Source organism: Notolepis coatsorum (assembly GCF_963971535.1).
Source record: "Notolepis coatsorum genome assembly, chromosome: 11".
Lineage (NCBI taxonomy): Eukaryota > Metazoa > Chordata > Actinopteri > Aulopiformes > Paralepididae > Notolepis > Notolepis coatsorum.
Genome location: NC_140175.1, coordinates 111,720,283 through 111,740,049, shown reverse-complemented (window position 1 = coordinate 111,740,049; position 19,767 = coordinate 111,720,283). Strand labels below are relative to the sequence as shown.

The 19,767-nt window shown below is 42.1% G+C and overlaps 1 protein-coding gene across 3 annotated transcripts in view; it reads left to right on the top strand.

Annotated features, from left to right (window-relative positions):
* The first annotated feature begins 1,892 nt into the window (after positions 1–1,892).
* Positions 1,893–19,767, top strand: part of terf2ip (telomeric repeat binding factor 2, interacting protein) — a 43,738-nt gene continuing 25,863 nt past the window's right edge. For 2 of the 3 annotated variants that reach the window (XM_084324758.1, XM_084324756.1), the window contains exons 1-4: positions 1,921–1,963; positions 5,974–6,075; positions 11,040–11,161; positions 11,795–11,931. In XM_084324758.1, coding sequence (XP_084180884.1) covers positions 5,980–6,075; positions 11,040–11,161; positions 11,795–11,931 — 355 coding nt within the window. In that variant the 5' untranslated portion in view covers positions 1,921–1,963; positions 5,974–5,979. Of the gene's footprint in view, positions 1,968–5,973; positions 6,076–11,039; positions 11,162–11,794; positions 11,932–19,767 lie in introns of all 3 variants that reach the window. The other variant, XM_084324757.1, reaches the window with a different exon arrangement.

Genomic DNA, 19,767 nt, shown 5'->3' with positions numbered 1-19,767 from the left:
TGGATCCAGTCACTGGCTCAGCAACAGCTCCAGACATGGTTTCAGGGACCTGCTCTTCAGACACAGACTGCATGAGCATGTTGGAGGAGGCAGACATATGATCAGTATCGTCTGACAAGTTTGTGACACGTTTTCAGCTGTTTTTGTACAGGTAGGGAGGGGGTGCCGTTTTGGCAGTGTCCGTTGGCACCATTGGACTCGGACTCCCACTCCATGCCCACACACACACAAGCTACTGCAAAATCCACCTTGAGCACCCAGAGATCTCTAAGAGCACAAAGTAAGCTGGGCGTTGCACGTACGCTCTTAGTAAGATGGAACTTTTGCAGAAGGACACAAACTTTATTCTTATTTGTGACTTGTTCCGTCTAAATGTTTACGTAATGTGAGCGATTTGCAGTGTCAAATTTCCCTCGGGATAATAAAGGTATTTCTATTCTATTCTCCAAGTTGATCACTGTCGGAAGGATGATATGTAGAATGCAATGCGTAACAGTGCCATGCCTGTCTCCTGATTGATTTGTGTAATAAATTGTTTTTCCATTCCGTTTCGTCTGCTTTAATATTTGGGGGCATGGTACGCAATGATTACATTCTTTGGATGTGGGACATTATTTCAGGGTTTGATTTCTTGTTGTCATGATGTTTCCAGCTTCTGCTCGCTCCATTATAGAAACCCATTTTAGGTTGACACAGCATTTAGTGTGTATGTTTCTTTTTATATGGTTGGTTAAGGTTTGTGTGATGTTTTTATGATATTGTTGTTGCTTTTGTAGTATGGTTGCATTCTTTATTGTTTTGTTCAACATATCAATAGGGGGGGGGGGGATTTTATGGACAATATCATATGTTTCATCCTATTACAATGCTTTGTACAGTTTACTGGGCCTATTAGCACTCTAGTGTACAGACACTTGTTTTAGTCTGGAACCATATTAACGTCCAATTCTCTCTGATATCTGTTCTAGGGCCAGGTGCAGCTGATCACTGTTCATCCCTCAGGTCCTGCTGGCCAGGTGCAGCTGATCACTGTTCATCCCTCAGGTCCTGCTGGCCAGGTGCAGCTGATCACTGTTCATCCCTCAGGTCCTGCTGGCCAGGTGCAGCTGATCATCACTGTTCATCCCTCAGGTCCTGCTGGCCAGGTGCAGCTGATCACTGTTCATCCCTCAGGTCCTGCTGGCCAGGTGCAGCTGATCACTGTTCATCCCTCAGGTCCTGCTGGCCAGGTGCAGCTGATCACTGTTCATCCCTCAGGTCCTGCTGGCCAGGTGCAGCTGATCATCACTGTTCATCCCTCAGGTCCTGCTGGCCAGGTGCAGCTGATCATCACTGTTCATCCCTCAGGTCCTGCTGGCCAGGTGCAGCTGATCACTGTTCATCCCTCAGGTCCTGCTGGCCAGGTGCAGCTTATCACTGTCTCAAAACCCTGCCCTCTTTTCTTGATCCTCCAATCACAGCTGTCGCTTACCTCTGACTTAGCCTCCACTCTCCCAGATGATCTGATTGATTGATTGATTGAAATCATTGATTGATTGATTGATTGAAAAGTTTATTAACAGATTGCAGAATGGGTATACAGTACAGTACAGCTCAATACATACAATTGTTAAGAGGATGCAGACCTGAGAAAGACTTTCGTCTTGTTTCCATCAGGGTCCCCCATTTTCAATTCATCATATGACTGTGGGGGGTAAGTGCGCAGCGACCAGGAAGGGGATTGGGAATTGGCATACGACTAACATTGGGATGGGAGAAAATCGGAGGAAAATGGAGGAGGGAAAAGATCAATAAAAAAAAAAAAAAAAAGTGTCGTTTTATTTTTAATCCAGTAAAGGGCGCTAAACGCAACATTTTGGATTGCAACCGCCTCACAAAACCAAAGAAGAAGGCGAAAATCGGACAGATGATCCTGCTGCAGAAGAAGAGAGACGGGGGGGGAACAACGAGAGGAGAAACGTTAGTAAGTGAGTTGTTTAGTAAACTCAGTTAGTTAACCCAGAGGTAAGCCTCTCTACAACTTCACTAACGACGAGGACCGTTGGCGTTAGCTTGCACGCTAATCTAGTTAGCCACGCTGTGGTTCGGTTACAAACTTACATTCATCTTCACTAGTTGGTTGTTAATGTTGGTTTGTCTTTGGCGTAATGTTGTGATGGAGACTGGTGTTGATATGAACTGGTCTTGATTGATTGAACACTATTAACAGATTGCAGAATGGGTACAATACAGTACAGCTCAAAACATACAATTGTTAAGGGGATGCAGACCAGAGAAAGACTTTCGTCTTGTTTACATCAGGGTCCCCCATTTTCAATTCATCATAACATATGACATACAGATAGACAGTACTGCTACATCTATACATTTATGACATACCAGATTTACAAATACAGTACTGTTTGTGATACAAGAAGAGTCTAAAAAAGAGAGTATATACATTTGACGAAGAAACTGTAACGGTTACATTGGAGGAGTTTGGGTGGGGGGGGGGGAACTGTACATTGGAGGTGGTTGGGTGGGGGGGGGCTGTACATTGGAGGTGGGTGGGGGGGGGGGGAACTGTACATTGGAGGGGGGGGTTGGGTAGGTGGGGTGGGGGAAACTACATTGGAATATCGACGAAATCTTACTTGGTCCCAAGAAGAGGGTCTTGTGTATTATTGGGTTAGGACATTTACTGTACATTGGGGGGGGGGGGTTGTGTTAGGACATTTACAGGGGCCAGTTTCGAATTGCAGCCTCCCGTAGGTGCTCTTTGAGAGTGGTTTTGAAAGTGGGTAGCGATTCACATTCCTTTACAGCTGTGGGTAGGGCATTTCCACATCGATGTGGCATTATTGTGAAATGTGTTTAGTCCCTTGTTTGAGCAGAATCTGGGTTTAACATGATTTGTTGAGCTCCCTCTGGTGTTGTGGTCGTGGTATTCACTGACCTTTGGGAAGTATCTTTACTATAGTAGGGATGCACCGAATATTCGGCCACCAAAAATTATCGGCAGAAAATGGTTCAAAAAGGCACTTTCGGCTTTCGGACGAAAAGGGTTTTAGCACTGAAAAAATATCACAGAATGTCAAAGAACAGGGTTACGTTCGTAACCTAACGTGTTGTTGTGATGACATTCAAAACGCGGCTTCAGTCATTACATGCGCAACGTGTAACGTGAGCTCTTCAGTCCTGCGTTCTACAGCCTGTGATAACTCTTGCAAGTCGCACTGTTTCTATGTAAACTCTGCGAGCAACACGTCCAATAAATGCGTCTTTAACATGCTTTATATCCTCGCCATTACTATATGCCCGTCGCGGTTAAAACCTTTTTTAACAAAAAGGGCAGCAAATTAGACCCAGGCAACTACCGCCCTGTTTCTATTCTTACCTCCATCTCGAAAGTCATGGAGAAAATAGTCTACGAACAGGTTGAAAAGTACCTGGCGGAAAAAAATCTGATCTACGAATTCCAATCTGGCTTCAGAACATCCCACTCCACTGACACATGCCTTCTCTATTTAAATGACCACATCAAACAAAAGGTGGCCGCGGGCAAATACTGCGGCATGGTCATGCTGGACCTACAAAAGGCCTTCGACACTGTCAATCACTCCATTCTGATTGACAAGCTAAAAGCAATTGGTTTTGATAGTTTATCAGTGAGCTGGATGCAATCCTACCTGGAGGGGAGAGAACAGATGGTGGAGGTAAACGGTACTCTACCCCCCCCCCCCCCTCTCACAGTGAGCTGTGGTGTTCCACAAGGAAGCATACTAGGACCGCTACTGTTCCTAATTTATGCAAATGACATGTCGTCAGCTTGTGACTGCAACTTGTTCCTGTTTGCAGACGACTCAGCCCTGCTGGTCTCTGACAAGAACAAGTTGCAGGTTGAAAAAACCCTCAGCTCGGAACTAGGCAAAATCTGCATATGGCTCGCCGACAACAAACTATCATTACACATGGGCAAAACAGAGTCCATTCTCTTCGGTTCAAATAACAAACTCAGCAAGACCGACGGCTTCTCAGTTACAGTGGGTGACAATATTGTCACAAGGAAAGATGAAATTACCTACCTGGGATCTATCCTAGAGGCAAATCTTTCCTGTGACAAAATGGCATCCAATGTAATAAAAAAAAGTCAACCAACGAACTAGATTAAAAAAAAAAAAAAGTCTTTTGTCTTGTTTACATCAGGGTCCCCCATTTTCAATTCATAATGACATTTATGACATACAGATAGACAGTACCTACTGTTACATCTAGACATTTATGACATACCAGATCTACAAATATACAGTACTGTTTATGAAGACAACCTGACAACATCATGCTGTGAAAAAGGGACTTCAAACATGCAGGAATATTTCTTTCGTTTTGGTAGTTTTGGTAGTTCATTACTTTTCGTAGGAGACTGACACTGAGGAGATGTGTTTCCTCAGGGTTGCCAGGATGTGCAGGAATAATTAAACATGGTGTATGAAGGGGGTAAGACTGGCTAGCCTAGCTTTAGACAATTGCCAGAGCTGTAGTCTGTAGGGGGTGGGGGGCCGACAGGATACCTCTCCATGATACTTGGTAGGAGCGTTTGTCGAGGTAGAATGAGACACAGCCATGCCAAAGCAGAGCCTACAACTAGGGCCTAACAAAAATAATGGTTGGTTTCCGGTTGCCGACCGACCCTGCCGATTTAGGTGCGACCCAATATATTTTATGAGTTTTTAAAAAAAAATTATAAAAAAAAAATCCGATTTTTTTTCTTCTTTTTTTTTTAAGAATAAAGTTTCATAGAAATCTTAGTCAAACATTTAGTATTATGGATATTAAACATGCTGGCAGAGTACATGCATCCATGTTGTTGTGAACATTTTAATTAAATAAAGAAATTCCCTATCCATAGTCGCCGTGGGAAAGAATAAAATAAAAAAATAAAATAAAATAAATTCCCTACCTACCCATGGCCAAACTGACAACCAACAGGAAACCAACAATATTTTTTATTATGCCTAGGGATGTACCGATCTGACTTTTTCAGTCCCGATTTTGTGTCGGATTTTTATTTTTTATAATAATGTAATATAATAATAAGAAATAACAATTCAGTACATTTATATCTATGTGTTCATTTGTTACATTTTGTTTCACTAAGTTAGGAAAGTAATGTTTTAAGTGAAGAATGATCCCAGTCTCTTCCACACAGTGAGGCATACAGTTTATTAATTGAACAATGGGTATCGGATTGGTACTCACGGGGGAGACACAGACAGACAGAAAGTAAGGCTGTCCCCGAAGCCTGTTTTTGGGATTCGAACTTCGTCAGGGTTTTTCAAACGAACGTTCGAACCTTCGTTTTTAATAAAAAATAAAATTTTAAATTTTAAATATTTTGTTTCAAAATATATTTTTATATATATAAATATATATATATATTTTTTATAAATATCCTCAAACTAAATCCTCAATTTGAATAAAGTGATTAATCTGATTAAACGAGTCTTTATTTTTTTTTATTAAATCAACTTTCTTTAATGAATATAAGTTAGCAGTTTTTTTTTAATACTATAATATTAGTGTAGCCTAATCTTTATCTGCAACTGTGAAGAAAAACCCCATTGGTTTAAACAGAATGAATAGACACATATTAAAAATATATATATATTTTTTTATTAAAAATAAAAAATTCGAATTTTGATTTAGAATTCGAATGTTAACGTAACGAACGAACGTTCGAACATTCTGGCTCAGCCTTAACAGACAGACAGATGGGCAGTTATTGGTTCAAGAGGGAGACAGAGTAGGGGAGAAACAGACAGACAGATAGACAGACAGACAGACAGACAGATGGGCAGTTATTGGTTTAAGAGGGAGGCAGAGTAGGGGAGACACAGGAGACAAGGTTCTGATGGGATCTGATCCCAGGCCAGCAGGGAGGTGGGGGGTATTTGTGTTCTGTTGTTGTTCACTTTTATCTGCTTGCTCCTCCAGGGGACCATGCTGTCCAACCAGGAAGCAGCTGTTTCTCCAGTTCTGTTCCTGTCAGTCAGTGGGAATCCCCTGAGGTTCTACCTGAGGCCAGGACCCTCCAAGGTTAGAAGGATACCATTAAGGTTTATAATGTTGTCCGTTAGCCTATAGACCAGGGGTCTCAAACTCGCGGGCCATTTGTGCCCCACCCCTCCGTCTGGCCCGCAACGTGATATAAAAAATATGATGTAATCTGGCTTGCAAAATTATGGTCGACCTATACGGCGCCGTCAGGTAAGAAAGCCATGTGTTGTGTATTCAGCTGCAGCATTTGTTATTCACCCGTAGATGTAACTGTAGAGTCCCACAGGACGTTGTACTGCATGTTGAATAAACCAGAGGTAGAAAGTCCGCAGGTAATTTTCCAATAGGGTCCAGCTGCAGACCCGGAGACACGCCTCTCACGGGGCAAGCCTCTGGCAGCCACAGACCTCTGGCGTAAAGTACGGATTTTACGACAATTTAATGGAAATCGTCAGTACGTTACACTCCGTCTCCTATCCACTGTATAACATTTGCTTTAGAAAGAAATGTGAACGTTATTGCCATAAAACAGAACGCTGTTAGTTTCTCACCTTTCTGTGAATGTCTAGCAAAAAACGGCATTGCAATCTGATGAAAAATGGCGGAGACATTTTATTTATAGGCCTGATATTCTCTATTCTATAATCATATTTCAAATTGCATGTGTCCGGATGGCAGAATTCAGTACTGTATCTACAAAACCTTCTATTTAATCATCTTCCCTTTATTAATTTACTTAGATTTCTTTGTACACGTGATCTCAAGAAGGTGCTGAAGGATTTTTCATGTCTGGTCAATTTTAGCATGGTGTTATTCACCGTCAAAGATGACAACATTAAAAAAAAATATATATATATATATATATATATATAATTGATATTCTCCCTTTGTTTCATTACAATTTACTCAAGCCTAGTAACACACAATATTTCTGACACTGGGAATACATTCACTGATCTCCATAGATGTCCCTAGATACCAAGAACATGCAAATGGACCTTGTAGAAGTGGAGCAAACGTCCATTTACTTAGGTATGTATTTTTAGGCGGATTTTCAGAAAATAGGGCTAGGGCTTATTAACACATCCTGCGCCAAAAACGTCGTACAACGTGATTCAAGTTCATGCTAATTCTGCCATTCCACGGCGTACGACGTTATTGAGATCATATTTCATTTTTTCGCCATGGTATTCAGAATGCCCTCACGGAGCCTGGTCTGATACAGTGGGAGCCTGCACAACTCTGCAACGCTTCAATACTGCCGCCTGGTGGATGATCGGCGAGTTACAACCGGAAATGGATCGAGTCGATCTCGGTGCACCGGGGAAATGCGTCCGGCACTCGCATATTGTTGCGGGACTCTAGACACACGTCCGTGTGTAGCGATCGCTGCCATAACGCAATAATCGATATGATTTGGGCGTTTATTATGATTATACAAACCGGAAATGGATCTAGGAGATCGCCGACAAATAAGTGGGATCTTTTTCCTCCAGTCTCATCGGCGAACGGTAAGGCTGACGTCATTTTCACCGCGTTTGTTTATTATTATTCATGCAAACTGCTCTGATCAATATATCACCCATACTACATAAAGCATTTACTGACGATCACAGAATTATAAACGACCCCCCCCCGTTCATCCGCGCATAAGTCATAACGTTTAGGATCATGTACAGTTGAAATTTTTAATATAGCGTGTATCGCCAACAAACGGCAGTTGATAATCTATATATGCGTTTATGCCTATAACTAGCGTTCTAGGAATTACTGCAGAAAACGATAAAAACATATTTATATTCTAGACGGTATTTTCGTATGAATCTATGAATGAAAAAGTAAAACGTTCCTACATCCTGAACGATAGATAATCGATGTTGAATGGGCCATAGTAATGTCAATTTAGCAATACAATTTAAAAAGTTATATAGCCCTGCAAAGAAGGTAAACATCTCCATAGGCTTAGACTGGTGGCAGTGATCATACATTGATGGATATAAGCGTGGCAGTTAATGTGTTAAGAGGTTAATGGTTTTACATCTTATCCTGAGCCATTAAGTGGTGATCAAGTCAGTATTTTGAGACACTGGGTAACAAATAAAAACATAGTTCAGTTTGCATGCGTAAAATGTGTTTAAAATCGAATGGCATTACATAACTATTTACAGCTTTTATGTAACAAGTGTTATTACTCTAAGAGATAGTTATTTCAACATGTAAGTGCAATAATAAACTGCAGAAGAAATCAGTCGACACCAGTGTTTTCAGCTATTTGTAAAACAGGCTTTTTTATTTTCATGATTTATTGCCGAGAACCAGTCCCATGGCCAAATGATGGTTGAATGGCGTTATCTAGAAGAAAGCACAAACATAATTTCTGTTAGGCCAGTACAGCTCTTGTGTGCATTAACACACTCAGTGCCAGCCATGCGGTGCACCTTACCCCCCTTGAATGCCACCACCCACTTCAATGATGGAGCTCTCATATTTGCAAACGCATAAACTATGTCTTAAATTATTATTATTATTATATTACATAATTATTATTATGTGTCTAATCTGGCCGTCGCTTATCAATGACTTGTTTGCAGTCAACATTGTCGAAGCGGATTATTTTTTAATCGGTTCATTTCCGTTTTATACCATTTTGAAAAACACTCGTCTTTTGAAAGTTTCAGGAAAATATAAAGATTCTGTGATAATCGCCCTTTACTGGAATATTCTGGAATACACAAAAAACGTTGTAATTCTTCTGCCTATTTATGAATCGTTTTCAAATAAATGCTAGATTACAGATAGTATATGTGTACTTATGCACGCTATAGAAGCGAGCTGAAAAATCGATTATCTGATTTCCTGATCAGCGCACACACACACACAGGGCACACGTTGATATCTCTGTGAAAAAAGTGTCCCTCCTATGAGATGACAACACCAGCAGTGGCCCTAAGCCAGTTTGAGTTTGAGACCCCTGCTGTAGAAGGACATCATTAAGGTTTATAAGGTTGTCTGTTAGCCTGTAGCTAGGATATCATTATTAAGGATATCATTAAAGTTTATAAGGTTGTCTTTTAGCCTGTAGCTAGGATATCATTATTAAGGATATCATTAAAGTTTATAAGGTTGTCTCTTAGCCTGTAGCTAGGATATCATTATTAAGGATATCATTAAAGTTTATAAGGTTGTCTTTTAGCCTGTAGCTAGGATATCATTATTAAGGATATCATTAAAGTTTATAAGGTTGTCTCTTAGCCTGTAGCTAGGATATCATTATTAAGGATATCATTAAAGTTTATAAGGTTGTCTTTTAGCCTGTAGCTAGGATATCATTATTAAGGATATCATTAAAGTTTATAAGGTTGTCTTTTAGCCTGTAGCTAGGATATCATTATTAAGGATATCATTAAAGTTTATAAGGTTGTCTGTTAGCCTGTAGCTAGGATATCATTATTAAGGATATCATTAAAGTTTATAAGGTTGTCTGTTAGCCTGTAGCTAGGATATCATTATTAAGGATATCATTAAAGTTTATAAGGTTGTCTGTTAGCCTGTAGCTAGGATATCATTATTAAGGATATCATTAAAGTTTATAAGGTTGTCTGTTAGCCTGTAGCTAGGATATCATTATTAAGGATATCATTAAAGTTTATAAGGTTGTCTGTTAGCCTGTAGCTAGGATATCATTATTAAGGATATCATTAAAGTTTATAAGGTTGTCTGTTAGCCTGTAGCTAGGATATCATTATTAAGGATATCATTAAAGTTTATAAGGTTGTCTGTTAGCCTGTAGCTAGGATATCATTATTAAGGATATCATTAAAGTTTATAAGGTTGTCTGTTAGCCTGTAGCTAGGATATCATTATTAACTCTTTCTCTGCCACGCTGGGAACGGGATATGGCTATGTGCTGCCACGCATTAAACCAATGGAGTCGCTCACCTTGTTTGCAGGGCTATAACTATTTAAATATTATAGCTATGGATGCAATACTATGGCCCATTTGACATCGAGTATCTATCGTTCAAGATGTGAAAAAGAAATCATTTTTCCATCCATACATTCCCGTTTTATACCGTGGTGAATATAAGTATAGTTTTAGAGCGGTTTAGGGTAATACCTGGGAGGCTAGTAATAGCCTGTGACGTGTATTATACTTAATCCATTGGCATTTCGTCCCTATACACGCTACAATTAAAAATGCAAATGCATATGATCGGTATTATGTTCCATCATGAATGCATGAAAGGGGGGGGGGGGTTGTTTCTGATTAATTGATTGTCAATAACGGCATTCGTTAGTACAACAACATACGCTGATCAGGGCGATGGCTATGAAAACAAGGCACAATCAAGCTGAAATTTACCTTAAATTGCTCTTACCTGTGGCCGGTGGGATTCCAAAAAGAATATTCCAATTATTTGATTGCCATCTGGTAGATCGTATGTCCATTTGGCCCACGACATAACCAGCATAATGAATCGGGGGTCCCGAAAACGATTCAATGCGATCGGGTGAAGCCCTAGGTTCAGGTTACTAGAAAAGTCCGCCCGGACCAATATAATCGACGCACAGCCCAATACACAGAGTTTCAAAGGATGTGCAATACCGGCCACATCCTACCAGGCAGCGGTATTGGACTTTTGCGATCTCAGACTCATTCCCTATGGTAACACCAAGGTCCCTGGATGAATAATGAATAAAAATATCAAACGATCAAATAACGTATATATACGTGGTTGGCGTTCAAAGGATGGTGCGCAATAGCGTATATAATCGTTGTTCGCAGAGAAAGAGTTAAGGATTAAGGATCATTATTATTCCTAGAGTCCTAAAAACAAAACAAATTGACATACGACTCATGATGAAATTTAGGCTAAACATTTGATCTTTTTACAATTTAACAAGTTGATTTAACATGTAGGTACATTTACAACATTGTACTAAATGACACATCACTCCAGTCGTCTCCGTGAGCCTAAAGGATATCATGTCCTGGTCCCCAGGTGCAGCTCCAGTCCCACATCAAGGCAGGAGGAGGAGTGCTGTGTCGCTCTCAGGAGCCCCATGCTGTCCTGCTGGCAGACCGAGAGGACATCAGCTCCGTGGGGGACAGCGCTGCTCACTGGTAGGTGTCTTCAGGACAGTGCTGCCCCCTGGTGGGTGTCTTCAGGACAGTGCTGTTCCCTGGGTGTCTGGGTGGCTTTTCTCCTCACTACATCCACCCCAATCCATTATTGTATTGTAAACTAGAGCTATTTTATTGTTGTTTATGCTACTACTTTACTATAGAACCAAGATAAAACGGGGAAGAAAGACTGTCAGGTTTTAAACTGTGTAGTTATCAGATCTTATCGGCCAACTCTCTTATGTATTTGTTGCTGTCTTGTGGTCTTGTTGGGTCTCAGAGCACCTCTCCTGTGTATTTGTTGCTGTCTTGTGGTCTTGTTGGGTCTCAGAGCAACTCTCCTGTGTATTTGTTGCTGTCTTGTGGTCTTGTTGGGTCTCAGAGCACCTCTCCTGTGTATTTGTTGCTGTCTTGTGGTCTTGTTGGGTCTCAGAGCACCTCCTCTCCTGTGTATTTGTTGCTGTATTCTGGTCTTGTTGGGTCTCAGAGCACCTCTCCTGTGTATTTGTTGCTGTCTTGTGGTCTTGTTGGGTCTCAGAGCACCTCTCCTGTGTATTTGTTGCTGTCTTGTGGTCTTGTTGGGTCTCAGAGCAACTCCTATATATCCGTTGCTGTCTCCTGCGGTCTCGCCAGGTATGTCTCCACTCAGTACATCAGAGACTGTGTAGAGAGGAACCAGCAGCTGGAGATGGAGGACTACAGATTCACACCACAACACGTCCAGACCCGGTCCAGCAAACAGAGACCGCCCCCTGCTGGCAGGTTTACAGGTAGGCTTCAAGTATCTCAATGCTCATATCTCGAGAAATGTTCATCCAAGGCCTAACAAAAAAAATAGTTTGGTTCCGCTTGCCGACCGACCCTGCTGATTTATGTGCAACCCAAATATATTTTATGAGCTTATAAAAAAATAAAATAATTATAAATATTTAGTGAGTAGTATTTAGGGGTGGCATTTTTAATACTACTACCTTTGTACATTGTACTTTTGTAGTACAGTGTCTTTGTATTTGAACCTTTAGTACATTCCGTATAAAAGCAACAATATATGGATATTAAACATGCTGGCAGAGTATGCATCCATGTTGGAAAAAAAAATCCCTATCCATAGTCGCCGTTAAAAAAAGAAAATAATAATCCCTACCTACCCATGGCCTTAACTAACATCCAACAGGAACCACATTTTTTTTTGTTAGGCCCAATTGACTGCATGTTTCGGCGAGTGTATAGGGAGGTGTAGTCTGACGTCACTGGTTGTTCCACCCGTATAGGGTTTTATCATTAGGAAAATTTATTATCGGCTATTGTAACAATTCTGCCGCATGTAAATTGAAAAGCTTTCCATTTTTGCACAAAATGAGTTCCCTTCTATCACTAACATTATTTTTTAAGCATTTTTTGTTGAAATAAAATTTGGCGATTTTTTTTTATGATTCATTGCGAATATTTTCATGTTGAGCTATAGATTGTGGATGAATAAGCACAGAAAGTTACAGCATGCCAATGTTAATGCTTTATTTGTTTTAAACGAGACGATCTAGAAATGGACAATGGGGAAATGCATTGTGTTCCACAGAGGGTGGAACACGAAAAACGGCAATGACGTCACCACTACACCTCCCTATTGCCGAGGACCCAGGGAGGTGCAGTGTCAGATTTGGCCAGATGATGGTGGCACTATAACAACAAACTTCACACGTATCTCTAGAACCATTCATGATGATTGGCTTCATGCTCGGTAATGTAGGTGTATTGTCGAGGACCCAAGGGAGTGCAATGTTGAATTATATATGTCATATCTGCTGAACACTTTGTGCTATTGCAATCACATTGGACACGTGTAGATATGATGTCTGAATGACCATGCCACATCTGGTGCCAATAGGTGGCTCTGTAGCAGTATTATACGTTTAATTAGCCATAATGCTCCCGTCCTTCGCATATTGTATCGAGAACCGTTCATCTGATCAACTTCACACTCGGTGGGTGTATTGCTGAGGCCCCAAGTAGGTGTAGTGCTGACCGTGAAGTTTATTGGATGCATGGTTCTCAACAACACTGCAAGCGGCAATACCATGATTCTAGACAAAGCTGCAAGCAGCAATACCATGATTCTAGACAAAGCTGCAAGCAGCAATACCATGATTCTCAACAACACTGCAAGCAGCAATACCATGGTTCTAGACAAAGCTGCAAGCAGCAATACCATGATTCTAGACAAAGCTGCAAGCAGCAATACCATGATTCTCAACAACACTGCAAGCAGCAATACCATGGTTCTAGACAAAGCTGCAAGCAGCAATACCATGGTTCTAGACAAAGCTGCAAGCAGCAATACCATGGTTCTAGACAAAGCTGCAAGCAGCAATACCATGGTTCTAGACAACACTGCAAGCAGCAATACCATGGTTCTAGACAACGCTGCAAGCAGCAATACCATGGTTCTAGACAAAGCTGCAAGCAGCAATACCATGGTTCTAGACAAAGCTGCAAGCAGCAATACCATGGTTCTAGACAAAGCTGCAAGCAGCAATACCAGGGGCCAAGCAATCGGACATGCGCACACACTGAATCTTATGTTATGCACAGTATTATATATAATATCTTATGTATTACATTATCATATCATATTATTATTGTCACATTTATTATGTTGGATTATAGACCCATCTTCTTTTATATCCACCATCTTTGGTCCAACGTGTGTCCAGCAGGAGGACTTAACCATGCTTCTCTGAATGTCTTTGGTAACCATGGTAACCATGCTTCTCTGAATGTCTTTGGTAACCATGGTAACTGTAACTGAGGGGTACAATTCCCTGACTGTATTCAAGTTCAAGTTCAAGTTCTTTAATAGTTGTCATACAGAAGTACAGAATACTTTCATACAAAATGCTTCTTACTGTTACGCTCCAGAGACTGTGCTAGACAAGATAGTATCAAATAACATAATAACATAATATAGCATGAATTTAGAAGAAGAAAATGAGGTCACAGTGTTCGGTATAGACATATGTACAATGTTCTGAGTTACCATATAATATACAATACACAATACTATGCAGTGTACTAATGTACAGTACTATCTAGTGCAAAGCAGAAATGGGATGAGGTACAATTTTATGTACAATTTACAGTAAGGTGTACGAGTTGTAGTGCAATCCTTCATCCATAAATATAAAGTGTGGGGAGTGGGTGCTACAGTGTGTTTGTTTAAAGTGTGTGTGTGCTATAAAGTGTGTGGAGTGGGTGCTACAGTGTGTTTGTTTAAAGTGGGTGTGTGCGTGTGGATGTGTGTGCTATGTGCGTTTGGTGGTTGTTGTTGTGTAGTGTTCATTCATTGTTCGTTTAGCAGCCTGATGGCCTGGGGATAGAAGCTACTTCTGAGTCTTTCTGTGCTCGCCTTGAGACTCCTGTATCGCTTGCCTGACCGCAGCAGTTCGAAGAGGCAGTTGTTCGGGTGACTGGAGTCTTTAATGATTCTCTTAGCCTTGCCCTTGCAACGCTTGTAGTAAATGTTCTGGAGGGTGGGGAGCCCCCCTCCAATTGTGCGTTCGGCTGAACGTGTCACTCTTTGTAGTCTGCTTTGGTCTTTTGCAGTGCTATTCCCAAACCAGGAGGTGATGTTGCCGGTCAAGATGCTCTCTATTGTACATGAGTAGAAGTTCTTAAGGATCTTCTGGCTGACTTGGAACTTCCTTAGGCGCCTGAGGAAGTAGAGGCGTTGTCGTGCCTTCTTCACCACACTGTTAATGTGTGTGGTCCATGTCAAGTCCTCGGATATGTAGGCTCCGAGGTACTTGAAGCTGTTGACTCTCTCAACCGGTGCCCCGTCGATGCTGAGGGGGCTGTAGTCCTTGACCCCCGACCTCCTGAAGTCCACAATCATCTCCTTTGTTTTGCTGACGTTCAGGGAGAGGCTGTTTTCCTGGCACCATCCCGCCAGGACCTTGACCTCTTCCAGGTAGGCCCTCTCGTCGTTGGCAGAGATCAGGCCCACCACCACTGTGTCGTCAGCAAATTTGACGATTGTATTGCTACTCCGCTGAGCCACACAGTCGTGTGTGTACAGGGAGTAGAGGAGGGGACTCAGAACACAGCCCTGGGGGGCCCCTATGTTGAGGGTGATGGATGAGGAGGTGCAGTTGCCTGCTCTCACCACCTGGGGTCTGCCAGTCAGGAAGTCCAAGACCCACTGGCAGAGGTCATAGCCCAAGCCCAGGTCCCTGAGCTTGGCTATGAGTATGGAGGGGACTATGGTATTGAATGCCGAGCTGTAGTCGATGAATAGCATTCTCACATAGTTCCCCTGCCTCTTGTCCAGGTGTGATGCTGCTGTGTGCAGCACATGGGATATGGCGTCCTCCGTGGACCTGTTGGGGCGGTATGCAAATTGCAGGGGGTCCATGTTGATGGGGAGGGAGGAGCAGATGTAGCCCTTTACTAGCTTCTCAAAGCACTTCATGGCTATGGAGGTGAGAGCTACAGGGCGGTAGTCGTTGAGGCAAGCAGGCTTGGATTTTTTGGGTACAGGGATAATAGTGGACTTCTTCAGGCAGGTGGGGATGACAGCCTGTTCTAAGGACAGGTTAAATATGTCAGTGAATACTGGGGCCAGTTGGTCGGCACAGACTTTTAGGACGCGGCCGGGGATGCCGTCCGGACCTGCTGCCTTCCTGATATTCACTTTTTTAAAGGTCCGCCTCACCTCATGCTCTGTTACCCTGAACACTGCGCCTCCATCAGCAGCCGACCCCCCCCCCCCCATTGCCGAGGCTTGTGAGCTGGTGTTGTTATTACCAGCATCAAACCTCGCATAGAAGGTATTGAGGTCGTTTGCTAAGGAGATGTCACTGTTCAGTTTGAGGGAGGCGCCTTTGTAGTCTGTCATCGTTTTGAGCCCCTGCCACATAGCTCTAGAGTCAGCTTGTTCAAACTGGAGTTCAATTTTATCCCTGTAGCGCCGTTTGGCCTCTGACACTGTCCTCCTTACGTTGTGTCGCGCCACCTTGTGGTCATTCATGTTGCCTGCCACTAGGCCGTCATTGTATGCTTTGGTGCGCTCTCTCAGAGCTTCACGGACGGATTTGTCTACCCAGGGTTTTTGATTTGGGTAAACTTTCATTTTGGTAGTGGGGATTGTTTCTTTCACCCTAGTACAGACATAGTCCAGCACTGTCTCCGTGTAGGCATTAATGTTATCTGTGTCGCGGAACACAATCCAGTCTGTGTGGTGAAACACTGACCGGATCGTCTCTTCTGACGTCAGATCCCATTTCTGCACCTCTCGCGAGACTACGGGAGTACTTTTAATTCTCTGTCTGTACTTTGGTGAAAGGAAAATGGATGCGTGATCTGACTTGCCAAAGCCACTATCAGAATGAGCCTTGTAGCCACCTTTAAATTGCGTGTATTGATAAGTATGGTATCATTAAACCACTACCGCTTTATGTACTTTAACTACTGGCCATACAGTACACGATATCTAAATATGATGAACACTTTCCACAATGAAATCGGTTCCAGTCAAAGGTAATAATCAAATATTTAATGGAGCAAAAGGTACATAGAATATTTATCTTACATTTATCATTTGAATGCACTTGTAAGGCAAATGAGTACTCGTAGGCAAATCAACACTGAATGTCCAATCTCTGGTTACGCAGGAAGCAAGTATACAACCTGGTTCTTAGGGAATTACATCTATGGTACACTTAATGATATAGCGGGATATTCTGGAGGGGGTCCTCCCGGTTGTAAGCCGGTAGGGGGGGTAGGAGAGCCGTCGGTAGTAGACCGTCTGGTCAACGATATCTATGGAGACTTCAAGTACAGAAGACAGTGCAATAGACTCTTGATCCGCAGATGAATACACCTTGGTTCTCTTGTAGGCTGTAGCTCCACAATGAAGAAGAAGCTAGGCGACCTCAGTCTCTCTGAGCGCCGACTCAACTTGACTCCTCTCGGGGGTAAATCCAACACTCACAGGCGTCGGCGATTATCCGCTCCACAAATCACAGTACCAAAGCAAATATATTCCGGCCGCATAGGGCTCAGCAGTCGTCGGGAGGTAATCCAGTGTACATGTCCCTCGGTCCTCGCCTAGATCTCCTCGGATGAAAGCGCCATGTGGTCGGCCCAACCTGGATAAGACTCTAGATAACACGAGGAAGCGTTGGAGATGCTGGTCACTTTAGAACTCTAACCGCACGATGCACCATACACGATAGACTATTATTACTTGATAGAAATACGTCGCACTCGACGGTACAGTGCCAAACTCTGACAATTCAGTTATTAATTCGCACAAGGTCTCAATGCTATTCTAAGGCCAAACAGGCCATACTTCACCGCACGTTAGGGTGCATCAAATTGCAATGCAAAAATGTAATCTCAACATATCAATCTGTGTGGGGTTGCATTCTGTTCGGACAAACATAAAAATGATTTGTGCAAAGTTTGGGAAAGATTCGTTGAGATTTAGAGGTACCACACAGCATGTGAAATATATGAAAATTGGCCTTTTTGGGCGTTTTACTAGATAACATGACAAGGCAATTTCAAAAACGGCAAGAAATAGTTTTTGAGAACAACATTTATTAACCCTAACATTTAAGAACAAAATGTTTGATAACAACATTGAAATAGTCTTTCAAACATGTCTCAAGCATCCTAGAGTCCTAGACCTGGGCCCTCATTCATCAACGTGTTCTACGCACAGATCTGTGCTTACCCTGTGCGTACGATCATTTCTAAGCAAAGAGTGGGATTCATCAATTTCGATTTGAACTTGACTCCGTGCTTACATCTACGCACAGGTCAGACCAGGCGTACCTGACGCCCAGTGGTAGAATATATTATTACAACAAGGAAATGAGCTTCTGTACATAATAACACTGGCATGTTCTGTACGAACCGTAGTTCATTATAGTTCATTGTAAAATAGCAACAGTAGTGTAATTATGGTCAAAACCCTATAAATAGCATTTGGAATAATAGATCTTTCTCTCAGAATGAATGCAGCATGGTTTATATAGCGTTATCGGAATATACGGGGTGTAGGCTACTGACTGACTGCGCTCCGCGTAGCTTGATTGATTGATTGATTGAAAAGTTTATTAACAGATTGCAGAATGGGTACAGTACAGTACAGCTCAGTACATACAATTGTTAATTGGGGATGCAGACCAACTTTCGTCTTGTTTACATCAGGGTCCCCCATTTTCAATTCATCATAAATCATAAAGCTCAACTCGTTATTATGTTGCGCACAGACCGCCGAAACACGGGAACGTTTTGATTATATTTAAAAGGCTTTACGTTAAACGAAACAAGTGGAATTTCGAAGCTGTAAGCAGAATAAGTCATATGAATATAGTGTTCTTCCCCCTTTTTACTGTATAAGAAAGAATAGAAAACGCATTGCAATGACACCATGCAGATAGTGGACAGACTATGTATATGATGGGATTCAAGTTTGCGTTTTTGTTGCTCATAGGCATGCTGTCAGAGTATGATATCTTAATCAAACATTCTAGAACATTTGTCGTCACAGATCATGTCCTAATAGAACATAGGCTATGGCATGGATCGTGATATTGTGTGGACTGTTATTATTAGTCTGTATCGGTACCACCCATTGTGACAACAGCCTTGTGAGTCCCGCACACAAACATGATGGGATTCAAGTTCATGTATTGAAAAGGCAGGCTACATCATACATGCAGTGAGATTCATTGTTCTTGTATATGCTCTCTATTATTGTTTATGTAGGCTACCCAATACTGACATCAAAATAGATTGTAGTATGCCTCTAGAAATCATATGCAGCAGGTAGAAAATTGACGAGAGATCCATCGCGATTTGGAATAAAATTGAGGAGAACCTTAATCCCTGGGTATTAATCAAACAACACGGGAAAAGGCAGTCATATTCCAGCGCGGTCTTTATTAGCCGACAACAAAATAGATGCCTCTAAAAATCATATAGCCAATCGAACACAACTAATAAAGGCATTCATATTACAGCACGGTTATAATGACACACAACCAACGCCAAACAGTGGTCAACGAACGGTCTTTATTAGTATTTTGAGCTGTCCAGGCAGAATTGCAGCAATGGTCTTAGGGAGCCGTTGATATCTGACATCACCGTTTACAAATCCGCCTTTTATTTATCCCATAATACGCGATAGTGTCTTCTTGGTTCGACAGCAGTGAATTCTCCGTGGAGTTTCTCAGAGTCCCGCTCGGGTCAGTCCATTATTTCACATCCCATGGGGGGTGTTTCCTCATTTTCATGACCATATATGGATAATCATGCACGAGCATTGACGGTAGAACAAAGTGGTATTCATCAACACGGAGGAGCATAGAGCCTGCGTACGCACCGTGTGATGAATCCCGACTTCCCTGTGCGTACACTAGTTCTACATTCCGTGCTTACGTGTGGAAATAGAAATGTTCTACGCACACTATTGATGAATGAGGGCCCTGGTCCAGCTTGCGCTTGCAGCAGCGAAGATGCTCAACTGCCTGTAGCACATTCTGCAGGTGCTCCTCGCTCCTGGCTGCTGCCACAAAGTCTGACGTCAGTTTGACGCCACG